Below are 19,818 nucleotides of genomic sequence, written 5' to 3' on the forward strand. Positions count from 1 at the left end.
ATACTGTCTTAGACCTAGTGAATTACAACGTCACAGTGTTATAAAATATACCAATATTGCTTATTCAGCATGAAATAGGCCTGTACAGTATATAGAAACAAATAAACATTTCAGCCAAATAAGAAGCCATAGATGAGAACTGTATAATTATTTCAAGTTAATTTAAAATTACTTGGTGTTTCTGCATAAAATATATACGTATAATCTTGCTTCTGGATGGGACCTAGAAAAAAAAACACTCTCAAGATGTGTTTTATTTGTATTTATTCTAATGTTAGTGTTTAAAAAACGAACAGCTGAAGTGATAGATAAATAGTTGTAGTGAAATAAATAAAATGTTATGTTTTACTGTTTACTCGCACACACCCGACACAGAAAAGTTGTGTTCTTTTATGGCAACAGCTCTATGAGGAACGGTAAAAACGCTTTGCCTGATAACATTTTATTTTACTTTTAAAAATGTTAAGTTAGAAAAAAACCTTCTTAAACATGGTTCTTTAAAAATATTTTAATAATGAGAAGCTGTCCCATCATACCTAAACAAAAAAGAAACGCTCAAAACCCGGTATTTTACATACAACAGCGAAACCTTTTTTGGTTCTATAGGGAACAATCTACACTCAATTCTACACTCTTAGCATACTGTAAGCGACAAAACTAAATTTGAATAAAATACATTTCTATAATATCTGTACAGTGTGTTTGGTTTATGCATTTGATGGCTAATGATTTACCCCAAAAACTGAACATTCCCTGCAGAATATTCTGCTTTTGAATAATGCGAATTATAATTACTGGTCCCTTGAATTGACTTACTTAATTTATTTAAATAACAAATGCTATGTGACTCTCACATTTAGATTGATCAAATTTAAATTGAAATTGAACGACAAATATCCATCAGTTCTGTATATGATTAATATTTGAATTGTGCACGTATTTAAAAATAACTCAACTAAATCCACTGTATAACCTTTATTTAGTATAGTTTAAAGAAAAAGTGAGTGCAGTAGTGTTAGAGGTCACAGTGCTGTCCACTATAGGAGCAGAATCAGCTCGCTGCTCTTCTCAGTTTTCTCTTTTTCTTTTGCTATGTTCTTTTGCTATGCTCTTTCTCTCAGTCGGTCAGCTCTGGGTCTGAGGGTAAAGTCTGCTCTGATATCTGAGCGTTGTTTCTGTCTCAATTAGAAACTCCTCCGTGTTTCCCTCGCGGTCATCAGGCCGACCGTGTCCCCTCGCCTCGCGTTGACGCGGGTGCAGATTTGGTAATTACACTGTGCGCTTGGCTCGCGGGAGGCATGTGCAGCCGCGGTGCGAAAATGATCAGCACGCGGCGACCGATGAGCAGCGCTGGGGGCGCGTGATCCGCTTTGCTCGCCCACAGAAAAAGGGGGCGGGGTGATGGGCGGGATTCCGGCACTCCTATTGGTAGCTTGAGTGGTTGATTGGCATGCGCCCCCACCCACTCGTCCGGGCCCTGGTCTGTTGCTCTTTAACGGGTCTCGGACACTCGTTGCCTGCGCGCGCTCACGGACCAACTGGAACGTTACCGTAAGGGCTCACGCCTCTGCTTCATGGTAATCAGACACCGAACCGGATTAAACACCGTTAAGAGTGAACGCGTCCCCGTTACCGTGGATACGCTCGAGCTGAACTTTACTCCAACTTTTCATACACCCAAAAGAATGGCCGAGAAACGGCGTTCCGCATGCACCATGAGCTTGAAGGCGCACGCGTTCTCGGTGGAAGCGCTGATCGGCGCGGAGAAGCGGAGAAAGCTCGAGGAGGAACAGGAGGAGGAAGAAGAGGAGGAAGAAGAAGAAGGACAAGGGGAAGAAGAAGGTGAGGACGAGGAGGAAGAGGACGGAAGCTGCTTCGAGGACTCGAACGGAGGCTCGAGCCCGCAGGCGCGCGCAGAGAGGACGAGCGGCGGAGACGGAGTTAGTGAGTGATGAAATGTGTTCACACTGACACCGGGTTCACAACGGGTTCAAACTGGGTTCAGACTGGCACTGTATTTTCACTGACGTTTAGAATAATATAGAGCTGTCCTGATCCTTAATTAAACATTAGAAGTTAATATAATTGTAAAAACAGGGCAGTGACTGGGAGTCTGGTTACATTGTATGTCTAGTTCGTGGCTCAAAATAAATAGACAGATTTCTATATCCACTGTTATTGTTTTGCTCAGTAGGCCTAAAAATAAAAGCAGCCAGAATTGTAAATATTAGAAGTGTGAGAAGGTAATAATAAAACCAAAATAAATATTTGATCAAAAAACAATATATACAAAGAATATATAATATATAATATAGTTAAATATAAAAAGATATACATACAGCATCATTATGTAATTATGTTTGAAACGGAAACGTAGTGTGTTTTATTTGCTAATATATTTGAAACGTTTGTTTTTATTGTTTTATTTTAGTGCTGTTTAGGCCTAGTCAAGTATATACAATAATAATAGAATGAATTCACGTACACTTCAATAAACTGCTTTTGCAGCAAAACTACATAACTACTAGCAGTTCTAGACATATTTTATTAGTAGCAATAATAACAATTTAAACACTCAAATTGTACACTAGTAGTACCCATTCAACGTGTAGTAATAATAGTAAAAATAATAGAAAACATTTAAACAATACTAATAATAATAAAGGAACAGCAACTGCAGATTTTTTTTACTACTACCTTTGCTGCTATTACTACCCGTAGGCGTGCAAGTATTACATTATTACAATAATAGTGTAATGATAGTGATCATGTTATAATAATACAAACAGTGGCAATGATAATGATCATGTTATAATATTTATAGTCTGGTGGTGGTAATTATAATAATTAAGGAATTGGATGGATATTATTTATTAGCATATAAATGGTCCTGTTGAATGCGTGTGTTTATCTGCAGTGAGACAGGGCGACATCACAGTTTCTCCAGTGCAGAAATGAGCAGTAATGTGCAGTTATGAGTGTCGTAAATACAGCAGTGCGAGGGGGTCTGAAACTGAGCTCTGTTTATGAGCCCAGCCACAATCAGAAACACTGACCGAGCTGGACTTAGGGAACATACAGACAGACAAAATTGCAGACAGACAGAATAGCTTTGTACAGATGGAATGTAACCGGAGTGCAGCAGTGTCTCAGTGAGATTTTAGCGCGGGATAAAAGTGTCCCAGGCTGAGCGGCCCGGACTTAATAAAGCCTAATTTCTGACGTGTGAACGGGAAGAATCGCGTGGCCTTTTTCCTGCTGCCACAACAATTTATCTCCTCTCTTATTGAGCTTCCATAGGCAGTAAATCCTGCTAATGACTCAATCAGGGGAGAGGGAGACACCAGCCCTGAGACCTGCACAGTCACACAGCACAAATATTAGCTAAACCACACACTGCTTTGCTCTATATACGGCCAATTACTGAAGTATAAAAACAGTACTAATAAAATTAATAATAACAATAATAACAACACAACGTAAAACTAATGGAGAAGTACCATTTACCGTTTTACTTTTATTATTAATTTCATTAATGCCAGAAACATCCCGAAATAGTCTATTAATTCAACAATAATGTAACATGCAAATACAAAAAAACAGCTTCCACTGCTACTACGAATAATAATAAAAATCAAATTATAACAGTAAAAAAATAATAATAAATGGTAATATATTGCCAATACACACAGTATAGCCAATTTTCACTATAACACACACCATGTTAGTAAGTTTCTTCACTTTAAAAATATTAAAAAAATAATAATTTCCGTATTTTTACATTATTGAGTTATTTGGACTTGTTAATGTCTGTATTCTGACCCGTGTTGTGTCCAATAGAGTGCGAGTCGGTGGTGCAGAGTCCCCGCTCCGCCCACAGCGGCCCGATGCACGCGGCTGCGGGACAGGAGGCGCGCGTGGAGCTGCAGGGCGCAGACCTGTGGAAGCGCTTTCACGAGATCGGAACTGAGATGATAATCACTAAAGCTGGCAGGTGTGAAACAAAAACAAACTTCCCACAACCACACACGCAACATACGAACGAAATATAGTCTTAATTTCTGCATAAAATACAGAATTTATCTTTGTATCAGTTTATTTCTAAAATAAATGACCTATACCTATTATAGATATATTATATTGTATATTATTAGCATATATCATATATTAGCATAATCATAGCTGTAGTAATATCTATCAGGAATTGCTGTTTTTTGTTGTTACGGCATTGTAATAACAGCTGTAATATCACTGCTGTTATTATTAATTTTATTTTAGGAGAATGTTTCCCGCAATGCGGGTGAAAATCACTGGTCTGGATCCACATCAGCAGTATTACATCGCCATGGACATCATTCCTGTGGACAACAAACGATATAGGTAACAAATAAACTAATATTTAAACATTAGACGTAGACGTATTTTAGGTACTTACTAAATAGTGAAATGTCAGAAATAATTTACTGTTAAATAAAGTAAAATTTAGTGTTTGGCGTGTTCTGGGTCAAACCGAATAAGAGCAGATGGTTTGTTTAGGAGGTCTGAGGACTTTTGGACCGCGCTTTTCTTTAACTTTTTCTTTTAAGTATTCTTTTTCATTTTCTTCACAAACTCTCCGTTTGAGCCGCCGGGCCGTTTGTATCTCTCCGTTTGGGCCTGGTCCTTTGTAATGACCTTTTGGTAGAGTGACCTCAAAGATCAGGCAACAAACGCAGACCAAACAAATCCGTACAGCTTCTCACGAGCGCTCTGTTTTCCCGCTGTCCCGCGCAGGTACGTGTATCACAGCTCCAAGTGGATGGTGGCCGGTAACGCGGACTCTCCGGTTCCGCCGCGCGTCTACATTCACCCGGACTCTCCAGCCTCCGGGGAGACGTGGATGAGACAGGTCATCAGCTTCGACAAACTCAAACTGACCAACAACGAGCTGGACGACCAGGGCCATGTAAGATAACACTCTTTAATATTCTCTGGAGAAAAATACGAGTACTATTAATAATAATACTATTACTTATAATAAATAATAATAATACTATCACTTATACTAAATACTAATTCTATTATTATTATTATTATTATTATTATTATTATTATTATTATTATTATTATTATTATACACTCACTACTAATGCTCATGTTTACTATTGATCCTATTACTATGTACTCTTATTACAAGGTCTGTTTATTTCAAGATTCAAGATTTTTTTTGTCATGTCAAAGAGTACAGGTGTACAAAACTTAGGTGCAGATTCCCACCAATGTGCAGAGAACAATATTTACAAGAAGAATAATAAAATAAAATATAATATAATATAAGACACACACATACATTTAACAATATACACAGTACACACATTTATACTATCACTACTACAAATACTAATATGACTGGTAGTACCAAACCACTACTTTTAACAGACCTATAACTACAACTACTACTGTTACTAATACTACTAATCACAAGAACTACTACTATTAATATTGCAAATACTTTTTGTATTACTTCCAAGGCTACTGTTGTAACTACTATTTTTTACTACTGCTTCTACTACTGTTAATTCTACAATTACTACTGCTACTTTTAACTGCTGCTTCGACTAATATTTATATGAATTTTTGTTCGATTTAATGTACCAGTTATATTTTATTACATGAAATTATCAATGCAATTCTATCAAATTTGCTTACTTGTTGTATTTATACAATGTTTTATTTATGTGTAAATGATATACATCTGAATCAATTAAATTCAGCGCATCGCTTTCCTCAGTGCACTAGCAGACATAAGAATTCTCTACTCTGATCTTTAATGAGGTTCAGCGTTATAAATAGAGCAGCCTGCTCTCTTTATATACCTGTTAAAGACACATGTGCTAGTGATTGTCACCTGGTGTGCATTTTGTTTTGCTGTATTATTTTAAAGGCCTAAACATGTTGTAATGTGGAAGGTTGTAAACAAACCCAATTGAAAGCATCCCTCCGGGGGTGAGGTGGTTGAAGGCCTGTTTCGGGCCTTTGAAAATGTAAAAAGCATGTGTGTTTGTGTGTGTGTGTACACAAGTGTGTGTTTGTGCATTTTATTGAAGTAGTGCTTTTGGTAATTCCTGCATTTCCCCCACTCTAAACATGGATGCACGGGATAATGTTTTCCAGATCATTCTGCACTCCATGCACAAGTACCAGCCCAGAGTCCACGTCATACGCAAAGAGTGCGGCGAGGAGCTTTCACCAGTCAAGGCCGTTCCCACTGGAGACGGAGTCAAAGCCTTCTGCTTCCCTGAAACCGTCTTTACCACTGTCACAGCCTACCAGAACCAACAGGTACACACCAGCCTATCACACATAATTCCCCTGTACTCAGAAGCAATGTATTAAATTGACTTCATTGAGATTTGTACATCATTTCTTACATAAATAAAGCACATTACATCAACAGGCACTATTACTGCCAAAAGTAAGTATACCGAAGGAGAAAATGGTGTTGATTTAATATGGTTTATTCATGTGGAAATGATGTACACACGACTTAAATTCAGTGTACACACACGTATCCCACAATGACTTCAGGCAAAGGTTTAGATTCTCTGCAACAATAAAATTCAAAAGTTTAAATGAAGTTCCTACTGAGATTGTCAGATCATTTTCAGTGTTACTTTTCTAAGCATAAGAAATGTGTAGGAGGACTTCAATTCCCTCCACTATAATTCTATTAGATGAGACAAAAGATCAAAGACAACTTAGGCCTGTCAGCATTACAAACAATATAAAACACCCCATAAAGAGCAACTTACCCAGAAATCACAAGGCATTTGAAGTGTGTGTTCTTTGTGTATCGCTTATGGAGTTTCCTCACAAGAGACAGAAAGATAATGCCCAGACAGGGTTCTGCTGTTTTGGTTTTTAGCACACAGGCCTTTTAGCTTTCATAAAGTATGTGGACTCTCACTGTAGCTTAGGTTGCTGTTGGACGGCTTTATGGCCTTTATTAGCGTGTGCTCTTTTCCAGTGCAGTGTGCCACTATAAGCGGTGCTGGGCTTTAGGAGACACACTGACTGAAAACAGCTTTGTTTAATGCTGTACAGTTTGTTGAAAACTTTTTGTATATTATGCAACTCATAATTCACTGATGCTGAGATATCATTTATAGGTTTACGTATATATAAAGAGCCGCCTTATATACACACGCTCACTGAAAAGTAGAAAAAAAAACTAAACAAAACACTAATATACCCTTTTAATGGTACAAACACTGACACTGGAGGCACTGATAAGGATAGGTCATCAGTATGTGTAGTTATAGGGAACATGATTGTACCACATTTTTTCTTGTAGCTTTATATTAAAAAAAGTTGCATTAATGCTTTAATGCATTAATGCATTAATGTTGTGCCTGAACTCCTGAATTTTTCTATTTTTTAAATAGATTAGTTTGCTAATAGACAAAAAAAAGACATATTTTCTGCTGGGAATGAGACATTATTGTTAATGCGCTGGGACACAGTTGAAAATGAAAAAAACCTTCTTAACTTTAAATGTAAAAATATTCCACTCTATAACATTTCTATTTGTCAATTTAGCAGGAGCAGCAGCTAGTTTCAGATTATATAAAATTGGGTGCAGTGTTTTTATGTGACAAAAACAATTAACAATGTTTTACCTTAAAATAGATCTTCACAATAAATGTTTTACCCCTACACAAGCTCACACACAGATGACCATTCGCAGACGCTACTTATAAAATAACCCACCCACACACATTGCGTTACAGGCTAGGGGTCATTTGAGTAGGGTCAGAGAACGTGGCATAACAGGCTGCAGGTCAGTGAAAAGAATCTGAGACTTTCTGTGTGTGCTTTTTCAGATCACCAGACTGAAAATAGACAGAAATCCATTCGCAAAGGGATTCCGAGACTCCGGCCGGAACAGGTAAACATTTACTCTGTTCTATTTGAAAATATATTATATGCAGATCGTTGTATCTCCAAAACAATATTTTTACAGGACAAGAAAAAACTTTGAAAATAAATTTGTTGAAAGTGATTGTAAAAGATTTTCATTGTAAAAGTTTAAAACATTTCTACTGGATCATTCTTGAGTATAAAATAAAGAGCAATAAGCTTTTAATAATTAAGAAGAAATCAGACATTTGTATTGGAATATAAAAATATAGATAATAAAAAAATAAGAACACTGTTTTTGAAGAAATTCTGAATACTGGCTGGTTCACAGTGGGCTCTACTTGCCTGTGTTAGGGACAACATTTATTGCCTGCAAAAAAGTTCACTCAAGTAAACACAATGAGCAATAGTGAGGTCATTAAAAATTATTGAGGTCATGTCCATATATTGCATAATAAGTCAATAATGTAATTATCCTGAAAGGCCTATGCGTGTCAAATATGGCAAATGGAGATACATTATTTAAATGGCTCCTAGAATTTAATTAAATGTTGCATTGCATTACAACTTTAAAGGTGTACTATTCTTCGTCTTTGTCCCTTAGTCCCTTCTTGAAAGTGCTTTTGCTGGTCATGTTTCTTCCTATCTTTTCTGACGTCAGTAAGAAGTTATTCGAGAACCAGCAGGCCACATTAACGGATTATCTGATCATTATTTTTGCGAGACAAAAGTCCTTTCTGAGCCAAACAGAAAATATGGCCAACATTCCAAGCGAGAGGCCCAGACAAAATAAATATAAAAAAGAAATAAAAACAGCGTCACAATAAAAGCCCATTATTCCATCTCCGAACAGAAAAATATGTATAAACACAAAAATAAAATCTACGAGACAATAAAAATAATCTCCATCCTTGTGTAAAAAAGGAGAGAAAAAATAAATAATGAAAGGCATAAACAGGAAACGGAGGTTGCCCAGTAATAAGGCGGTTGTGGTGCTGGCGTGGAGTCTTGTTGGGGGGATGGTTTTTACTTTGCTCATTAGTTTTAAACGAGAGCGATTTTAACACCCTACTGAATCGCACCAGACCACATATGCACCCCTCCTCCTCCTCCTCTCTGTTTCACTCTCTCCCTCCCTACTTCTCTCATTTTCCAAGCACTTTTCTCTCCCTCTGGAGCTCCAGCTCTCAGGGCTTCTGCACCGAGGCCTACCCTCCTTTTTTGCGTTTTGGGAAAAGTTAAGCAGTTTGCTAAACAAACTGAACCACTGGGTAGCTGGACGGCAGCACAGCGGGAAAAAATGGGGTCCAAACAAGTTGGGACATCTTGTGTGAGTTATCGCCTGAGTGGCAGCAAAGCAGGGGGACGGCCATGCTAACGAGGAGCGCTGAGAACCAACATTACCTCCACACCTCTCTCTCCCTCATTCTGTCTTTCTCCTCATAAAGCTTTAACTGTGGCTTCCTGCACTCTGTGTCTGATCCTACCGTTAAAGGCCGTGTGAAAATAATTACAGCAGTGCAGAAATACCTGCTAACACACACAGACACACACACACACTTTATGTTCCTCATTACCTGCGCCTTGCCAAAAGCGTGGTGATAAGGAAAGAGGCCCAGGCTAAGATGGCTGCCGGGACTGGATGCCTAGTAATGGCATCCAGGCACTGTGCTTAATATTACACATTTGTCCTGTGTGCTACGTTCTAAAACAACACTATATAACATTTATACCATTAAAAATACCTTTAAAAAATTATTGTGATGTTCCACTGACCAGTAGTAATAAGAATAGTGTCTCTATCATTTCTAAACTGGGCTTTGCACACTGTTAACTGCGCTATGTAACTCTAGCTAATTGGCTAATTGTATCCCTCAGCTTGTCCATAAATGTATGTCTGTTAGGAGTGTCTCAAAGCAAACCAAACTTACTGCCTGTAAAGGGAGAATTTACCAAAGTGTAAAAAAATAAGTATAAAATAAGTATAACTTTACTATTGTATGGTGTTTTCTCATTTAGGATGGGGCTGGAGGCTCTAGTGGAGTCCTATGCTTTCTGGAGGCCTTCACTAAGAACTCTAACGTTTGAAGACATACCAGGAATGACCAAACAAGGTACTTTATTTGCTGCCAGTGAACATATGTGTATGTATTTATTCTAAAGTTAAATGTTTGTTTTTGGTTACTGAGCTGTTTTTGGGTTAAGCATTAAATGCAAAATATAATTTAGCTGTCTTTTTACATAAATATGTTTACATATACTGTATTGGATGTAATATTATTACAAATAGACAAGGAACTATGATAGCTGAATTTTCAAACCGACATGTATAAAGTGTTGCGCACAGAAGGCATTACTGCTCATAGTGGAGAGTACAGTGCAGTAATGACTGTGACTGGCAGAATCTGGCTAGAGTTGGCAATTTCATCACCAGGTCACCTGATATAACATCCTTAGGCTCTGATTTGCCAAACCAGGTGTTGATATGAGGAGAGCTATAAATAACATTAGACTTCATGAGAAGAGCTTTGGAGATGTTGCTAAACCACCACTCTTTGTATTATTTTTATTTATTCTAATATTACAGTTAATTATATTACAGCAAATAAATCCTCACTGCATATATAATAAAACTTTACTTTATATGGAATATATTATTAGCACAACTACTACTAATAGAATGTGTGCACTCTTGCTGTAGAACCTGAATAATCGTTTGGGATAATTGTTCAAATAAATAACTGCATGAATTAAAATGATAAAGGCAAACTTATGCTTTAACAGAGCTGCAGCTGTGTGTATGGGTATGTGTGAAAGATAAAGAGAAAGCGAAAGAAAGGCCAAATGAGAAGACTTAGTTATGAAATTTAATTTAATCCATATTTAAACATTAATAAAGTATAATCTACCTTCTGAACTGCTCAGTAATGACACTGTGCTCACACTGCTAAATAAAATCGGTAAAAACGTTAATACAAAAGAGGTTTGTGTCAAACTGGGTAAAATTATTAATTTACATGAAAAAAAAATAATGCGTTGACACAGACATTGCTAATTATGAATTGTTTCTCTCATGCAGGTGCAGCTGGTGCCCATGGAGTGGTTGGGTCTTCCGCTCACACACACTTACTATCTACAACATCTTGCTCCTCCCCAGCATTTCACCTAGCCTCAGGGGCGGGGCCTGTGTGTGATTATTCCACCTGCAGTCGAACAAGCCACCCTCTGCATCGGTTTGCCACGCCCCTCACTGCAGACTCCTACAGCCGATTGGCCAGCCCTGCTGCCGATGCCTTTTCCTCCACCAGAAACCCCACCTACATGAGCGGGACTGATGGTGAGGCTTACTCCTGCACACAGACTGGCCTACCTCTCCAAATCCCTGGTATGCCTGGCCACGCCACTCAACTTCAATATTTCATGCCAAGCCCTGCCCACAATGCCTTTTCGACCAACCAGAGTGCACAGACCTCGTACAACAGTTTCCGTCTCCACAGTCCATACGGTCTGTATGGATACAACTTCTCCACTTCGCCACGACTGGCTGCCAGTCCAGAGAAGATGGCGGCAACACAAAGCTCAGTGCTTGGCTCCTCTCCTAGTGGTACGTTGACAGACAGGCAGGTTCTGTCCCCCGTGGACAGTCTGCACATGCTCAGTGGTGCTCAGCAGTCTCTTTTTGACTCACGGACATTAGGGCTAACAAGTTCTGCCTCTCAGGTTACGGCCCACATGGCTTGACCCATGCACACAACCTCCACGCCCACCATGACTCAAGCACAAACCGGGGAACAGTAGTGTGTGGGGATTGCTCTTGTTCGTAAATCCAGACTGGACAATTGAGAGATGTTACTGATGAAGATAAAGAGCAATGGAATATCTTATACTGAAGCACTCACTCTGCAACCTTTTGGAGGAACCAGGAAAAGCCAAAGAGATAAGAAAGCCAAAAGATGAGGAGCCAAAGAGACAGTCTGCAATGCTAGGGTATTACAGGCTAACGTCAACTGGAGGTCATAGTAAGAGAGACTTTGGTTGGTTTATTGTGACCAGAAATTTGTGCAGAAGTAAGATGTTACCCGATGGAGCCAGGGTAGCCTCAAATGAGACAGACTGTCATTTCAGTAACATTTATGCTATCAAATAAGACTAAACTGAACACTAGCAAAGCAAGAATGGACACACAGTCTGCCACTAAATCTCTCACTCCCAAAACCTGATGCCAAAATGCAACTTCACTATACTTCACTATAAGAGATCGCGAACAGTGGATATTTATTATATATTATGTTTCTGGGCAAGGCTCCTGCTAGGCCTGCCCTAGAATCAGGATTAGCTTCCTAGAAACTGAGCAGCTGACAGTTTGGGAGTCCAGCACAGGAAAGGTGGCCAATGTCACAGCACAAGTGAATCTATAGGGAGTAGCTCTGCAACTCAGGAGCCAAATAAAATGTGTAATTACACTGGGGCCGATTCAGGCCTCAGCTCCAAGTGCAATTGGTATGTCTTGGTATTAGCAAAGCTTGCAAGCAGGAAATCAGCCGCAGACTGTATTGGTTTAGAGCCGGATGGCCAGATTTAGCAACTCCGGTGTTTATGACCTGAATGATATTCAGTCAGCAAACTAGCGTACCATTTATGATCGTATTTTATGGGTTTTAAGTTGAAATTGTAAGGTTAAAGTAAATGCAGGGTAAAAACGAAACATAGGAATGTATTTACAAAGTCAGAGGTTTTATTTTTTTCCCCCTGAATCTGCTTGGCTTTCTGACATGGTATCTTTGACCACCATAGGCAGGTGGAAATTCAATCGCAGATCATCACTTTTCTGCTGGACTGATTTACAAATGCAGGTCCTGGCATCGTCAAGCATGCATACAGCTACAAATGCAGGCTTTGGCAACCTCCATCAGGCTCCTTGGCTGATCCTGGGTCAGCTTTTATTGCCACTTCCACTGAACTGGAGTGGCACGGTCAGGCTTCAATGATTAAAAGACAGTCATTTATTTCCCAAGCAGACATACTGTATAGCTTTGATATGTCTGTGTTTATTTTTTTTTAAACGACTCTATATAAATTAGGCAAAGATGATATTAATGTTATTGTTGGAGGATTTCACTCATGCACTTACGGCAAATACTTACTTGTGTTTTTTTTAATGCTCTTTGAAATCTTGGCCGGGGAATGGCAAGAAAACGGTTGGAGCCAAATAAAATGTATACATATTGTTAAAACCAACAAGACTGAGAGACTTTTCAGTATTAATCAATGTATGTATGTTTTAGAGTGAGTCATCTTTCAGTGTGCTTTCACTGACAGTCCATGAGTGTGTAAATGTGTGCACGTATGTAGAGTGTGTGTATGTTTGGCTGCTGTAAATGTTTTGAATGAATGGAAAATTAAAAATATCACCATCTTTACTAATTTATGTTAGAGTGTGACTTGTTTAAGATACGTTAACAGAAAATGAATTGAAGTTGCATTTAACGTAACATGGTAGGACTTTTCAAAATCACACATATGGTTGGTCACGTGGAAAAAGTCATGGGACATATGGCATATCAGTGTATTATTTTAAAACAGCACCATACTATACTATACTTAATATTTTTAAGTACAATGCTAATTCTGGTGTTTAATAATCGCTAGGTTTATTTTAAATGTGGTTTTGTAAAAGGCCCACAAAAGGCTTCTGACAGCAGAGGATGAGTACAAATGTTAAAGGCCAAGCACTCACCCCCTCCAGAGTTTAAGCAGTAATAAAACTGTAAGCAGCTGTCATCAGCGTGTTACTGTTTGGGTGAAAACTGTAAACCAGTGTGAAATTACAGGAGTCGTCAACATGGTTCCTGTGTGTGTGCGCGTGCCTTGGGCACTACTGTGAGAGTCTTGTTAGCTTGTAAATATTATTTTGAAGAATACGTCTTTAGGAATGATGAAAAAAATAACAATTGTTAATAATAATATGTAATTAAATATATATTTGCTTAACGGAAAAACAGAAGCATTTTTAAAATGCTTTTAAAAAAGCTTTAGTTTCTTCCCTTTACCCATAGTTTTGTCTTGGACCATCTTATCTCAACTTGACATCCACAGATCCCCTGAACTGTAATTTCTTTATAACATCCTGCACTGTAACCTCAAACTAAAAACTCTGCCTTGTTTGCCTCGTTTATGTAATTCACAAAATTTCAGGTGCTTGCAGCTTTTTATCATTTTGTTTGGATAGAAATAGGCAAGCGGTGAGGAACAGCACTTTTGGGATGCATGACATTTCACTGTGCAGGAGCACCTTCAAACCCGCAGCAATGCTTTATCCATGCAGGCCAGCATGAAACAAGCTTTTATTACATTAGTGATCCCAGTACCCGCACTCACTCCACAAAGATCAGCTGATTACTGTAACCACCAGTCTTTTGGATTTTTTTTCAAGTTTTATGAAACTGTGGATTTATTAAGATATTTCAGGAAGCCTGGACATTGGTACTCTGGAGCGCTCCCAAACTCATAGGCAGCCTACACACACAAGGGCTCCTGGGTAAGGAAATAGTGTTCTTGTCAGTATTCAATGGCAGGGAGTGTTACCCACTATTCTACTCTAGCCACTAGATGAGGGAAGTAAAACACACCCCTTATAGAAATATCTGTTCTGTATACAGATACATGGCGCGAGTCTGTTTGACAGCCAAGGAGTCACTTCTTGTAAGCTGGGAGCTGAAGGTGAGAAGGGTGATAGACAAACAGCATGTGTATAGAGTGTGTATGAGAGAGAGAGAGAGAGAGAGAGAGAGAGAGAGAGAGAGAGAGAGAGAGAGAGAGAGAGAGAGAGAGATGGGGGCCAGGAGTTGTGCTTTATTTTAGAACAGAGGAATGACTGGCTTGCTGAATCTGACAAACAGGTGACAGCCCTCCTGCCTGGCAAAATCTGACCACACACACACACACACACACACACACACACACACACACACACACACACAAACACAGATATATAATCATACACACATTATGACACACAAACACACACTGGCATGCATGCCTAATCAATGTGGAGCCAATTACCAGTCTATCTGAGGGCATTAACAGCTTAAAGTCTTTTTTTATTTATGCACATGAAAGAAGTACTTCTGAAGTCCTCTAGTTCTGATATATTCTTGGATCATCTTGCATGCATAGCTTGTTTATGGTCTGTGCACAAAAGCTCTATGATGTTTTGGTCAGAAGACTGTCAGGGCCATTCCAAAAGCCTCTGTGAACTCCCTTTACCAATGCAGTACTGATAAAGCAACAGGGGGCCAAACAATTCCCAAGGAAGATTGACTAAGTGTATGCCTAATTACTGCATGTTTATTGAGCATCAGGATTATATCTGGATATATTTTTCTACAAGACACAATTAATTACCAAAAGTAGTAAGGGGGTTGATTTGCCTTTCTAACAGCATATGAGCAGTCCTCTCTTGTGAGCACTCTTCTCTTACATTGGATCTGAAGCTGGGTTGAAAACGATAAAATGTGTCACTTGGCCAAACTTTCACTAACAACTTTATATTTCATACTATGTAAACTGCAACTACAGGAGTAGCTAAAATACAGATTTATTTCCAGGTAAGTTTGTATATGTATACAATAACCTAACAATGTGGAATAGCTGCAGAGCTACATTGCTGCACTGTTATATGGGTGTTAAACTGCATTTGATTGATTTACGAGTTCACTCAGAAACACTCTGCGGCATTTGCTACATGAACCTTCTGCACCTGGTACCTCAGCTTGACCACAGCCAAGTCCACATTTAATCTGTCCCACTCTCTCACTCCTTACTATAGTCCACTTCATTCTCCAGCTACTCCCGAGCTACTCAAACTTCCTTTTCCTCTTTTACACCATTTCAAAAATCAACATCAGAACATTTCATGATAAATGAACACACAGAACTGCTCCAGAATAAAACACCAATACATTAAAAGTGTTTTCCTTTTTTCATGAAATTCCCTTTTTGGAAATTTGAGTTTTACTAAACGTCTATGACTCTTTTAAATGGCAAATCGGATGTGTCAAGTCATATTCTTAGGGTTATGTTCAGACTCCATGCAAATCGAATTTGGTTTGCAGACCGGTCATTGTTTGTTGTAATGCGAATTATGCAAAAGACATGAATGAGTATATATCCTACAAATAAGATTGTAATCATTTCTCAGAACACCTCCACATTGGTTTGAATCAGAGTTGAAAACTCAAGTCTGCCAAGTTACACTACCATGCCACAAATCACGAAACAGGAACTAGTATTCCCTCCCATAACTTTTTTCATGTCCCATGGACACTAAATGACTGCACTGCCCTGTGGGATATGTATCTGGGGTCTTCTGCACTGAATGTGACTGTGATGTTTCTTCACACAGACAATTCACCAGTCACCTCCGGTCACAATCATTACCACCCACTGTACTCACTCAAACTCATATCAGTGTTAAAATGCTAAACATTGACTCAACATATCACTTAATCAAGCGATTTATCCAAGCTCCACCCACTGTAGCTGGGTTTTCAAGCTTTAAATAAAGATGAAAAAAATCCCAATTAAACAAATAAAAACTTTAGCACAGAACTTGCTTTGTTTTGCCTAAATATATATATATAAAAGAGTTCTTTTTATTTTTAATATATTTTTTTATTAATAATCACATTTTTCCTAATCACCTAATCCTTTTTCACATTAACTCCTTCAATTCATGTGAAGTCAGACTCCACCTCTTTTGAAACTGCCACTGATGTGGCATCACTGGATAGTCAGCTCGTGCAGAGGAAAGCACAGAAACCCAGCTCTGATACATCAGCTCACAGAAGGCTGTGCTGACCAACATTACACTAGGATTGATTCTCTCAAACTCTGGCAGCATAATTCAGGATTCTACCAGGTGATTCTCAAATCATAGTGAAAGTGTTAGATATTTTTCTAAGAATACTGATGATCTGTTAACAATTTAAACTAAACCACTACAGTTTGTAGAGTGTCCATTTCAAAGGCTATACTACGAAGCTGGACTATGTTGCTGTAGCTGAATGAAACATAATTTTCACACTTATGCAGCATACTTTACCATTTCCATTAATCAAACACTCTAAACTTATTGTATTGTATGGTATTTTAAGTTGTGTACTAACATTTCTAATTAGGTTGGATGGGATTTTTGCAAATATAAAAGTTTAGTAGTTCAGTATTAATGCTAAAAGCCATTTACACACTGTTCTTTTGCTTAAAAATTTAACTACTGCACATTCATATGCTTTGCATTTAATCAGGGAGAGATAATTTTAACACATAGCTTCTCATCGATTGTTTCTTTAGTAGAACATCCTAAACATTCATTCAAATGCTGATTTTACAGTCCTGGGTTAAACGGTCCTTGTGCACAAAAGTTCCCTAAAATTCATAAATAATTCATATTTATTTAATGGCGCCATATATACATCCATCACAGTCTTTAAATAAACGCTGCTTATTTGCGTCAGTGTACAGTTAAGACCACATCATATAGAGCAGAGCATTGCACTGATATATTCATTCATGTGCCTCCTGGAGCATGACATAATGCAAACGATTTGCCATTCATCTGTGAACAGCCTCAAAGAGCATGGACAGGGTTCATTCAGCAGCCCGTCTGGCACCTCCCTCTTTAACATATGACTAATGCAAGGTCTCTACAGTGCAGCCTGTGTTCCACGCTTTCTGTAGTTACATGTTGTGGCCTGGTCATTCATGACTGAGCATAAACCATGAGGAAACAAGACTTAGTCCTCCATTACATTTGCTGAGAGGTCATTGTGCAATTTCACACACTTGGCAACAAGAGGAAAGCTATTTAGGGAGCTTTTATGACACGCACTGCATAAAAGATATCCTGGCAAAAAGAACTCATCTTAAATGTAGGCAGTAGCCCATATCTTGTGTGTGTCACTCTGTTTTAAAAATATGATTTTTAAATATGTTTTTTTTTATTTTTTCAAATTGAAATTGAATTTAAAAAATAGATTTAACCCAAAAGAGATCATAATGACGCATGTGAAACAGACCCTTTAAAGATGCAGAGTTTGTTACATAAAAGTCCCCAAGTGACATATACTGAACAACATGAGAGCATCACAGCACAATGTGTGAATATGTGATCATGTGATCTTAACATTAAATCTTAACATTAACTAAATGTATGAGTGCTGGGTTAGAGCTGGAGACAAAACTCTCTCTTGTTAAAAGTGTATTTTTTGCTTCTACAGTTTTTGTTCAATTTATCTAGATCAAACTTTAAGTATTTTTTTGTTGATTCATTTATGTTAAATCAGGATATAGTGCCCAAATAATGATAACAATTTACTGAACTGATTTAATTTTGAATGTTGGATCAATATTGAGAACTGTCTGGGCTCTTATGTGACTTATTGTCAATTAAAATTAAGCAAGCATCATTTATCAAAAACAGTAAATTCAACAAAACAGATCTACAGATGCAAGGTTTTGGATGAAATTACTTAAAATAAGCAAAACATTGTGTAAATAGATTAACAAGTCTACTAAGATTTTTATAGTACTTGTAAATTCATGCCTTTTTGCTTTTTTGTCCAGTTATGTTGGCATGCATTATAGTACAACCATTTGCCATAAATGTATCATTCTGCAAATATTATCAAATATGCTATTTCTGTCACCCAACTACAAGTACAAGGGCTGAGAGGTGGAGTTTTTTCATCCGTTTTGTTAGTGTTAGGAGCCAGCAGTGGTTGGATGTAATTGCTAAGTTTGTTTTTTTAGGCTTTTCTAGGACTCGTGGTCAACCCAGGCAGAAGTGGTAAAAACACAGACGGCAGACAGCATTAACCAGCGCAAATCCATAAGCAGAGGTCGAGAAATAAGCAGGAAATATAAAACTATAAAAATATGTAAGCAAACTCAAAACCAACATCTACAGTATATCAACAGAGAACACGCTTAATGAGGACTTAGGTTCAGATTTGGCATTTGTACTCACACATGACTTGCTTTTTATATTGCAAAATATTTGTGTTTAGATCATTTGAATTTGATGGTGATATCAGATGATGTGCACACTCAAAACTGTTGATACAACATGTAAACTGAACACATGTAACACACAATGTTTTGTTACACCTATGTTTAAACAATAAAATATAACTAATTATGCAATTATAACATTTCACCTTTCCCAGCTATTCTAAGGCAGATAGTGGCCTAAATACAATACTTTTGCTCCTTTGTGAAACAGATAAGTTATCTACCAGGAATACATATTGAAACTGACATTTTCAGTTTCTATGTGGGCCACTTTCATAAGTGGTATTGAACTCTGATTCGTAGCAATGTGACTTAAGCCAAAGCAAAATATACATACATATACTTAGTTTTTTAAAATATGTTTAATTATATGGCCAATGTGGTCACAGGACACAGAGAGTGACATTGAGATGTCAATGGAAATAAAAAGGTTAAAACCCTAATAAAAAAAATAATTTAAAAAAACCCTAATAAAAAAAAAATAATTAAAAAAACTCCTAGACAGCTCAAGTAATGCAATTATTTTAAGCTGTGGAAATTAACTGTTCAGACAAATGTCAGGTGTAAGTCATATATAAACATTGGTCTAAAAATGAGAAAGAAATATGTATTACACACAATAAATACAACTGCCAGTGTCACATTTTGTTGCGGACGAATTAGATGTCTATGGTTGGAGTTTCTAAAAATACTTTTGGATATTACTGCCTTCAGCACGAAAGAACAGTGTGAACAGTGTCACTCACGCATCATAGCAGCCAGCTGGCCAAGTACAAATTGGTGGGTCATAGCTGAGTGCTTGACATTCTCCACTAAGTCCACTGAGGTGCCTGACAGTGTTTAAGGTCC

General features: G+C 37.9%; 2 protein-coding genes across 2 annotated transcripts in view; one reads left to right on the top strand and one right to left on the bottom strand.

Annotated features, from left to right (window-relative positions):
- The window catches only part of LOC103036412 (hormonally up-regulated neu tumor-associated kinase homolog A), a 125,077-nt gene that overhangs the window by 59,035 nt on the left and 46,224 nt on the right, over window positions 1-19,818 (bottom strand). The window lies entirely within an intron of this gene.
- Window positions 1,483-13,327, top strand: tbx18 (T-box transcription factor 18). The gene is made up of 8 exons (XM_007257867.4): window positions 1,483-1,944; window positions 3,841-3,994; window positions 4,279-4,380; window positions 4,774-4,945; window positions 6,154-6,321; window positions 7,863-7,927; window positions 9,919-10,013; window positions 10,979-13,327. Exons 1-8 carry the CDS (start codon window positions 1,575-1,577, stop codon window positions 11,638-11,640), a joined length of 1,788 nt encoding a protein of 595 aa, XP_007257929.3. The 5' UTR covers window positions 1,483-1,574; the 3' UTR covers window positions 11,641-13,327.

Source organism: Astyanax mexicanus, chromosome 13 (assembly GCF_023375975.1).
Source record: "Astyanax mexicanus isolate ESR-SI-001 chromosome 13, AstMex3_surface, whole genome shotgun sequence".
In the NCBI taxonomy this organism is placed as follows: domain Eukaryota; kingdom Metazoa; phylum Chordata; class Actinopteri; order Characiformes; family Acestrorhamphidae; genus Astyanax; species Astyanax mexicanus.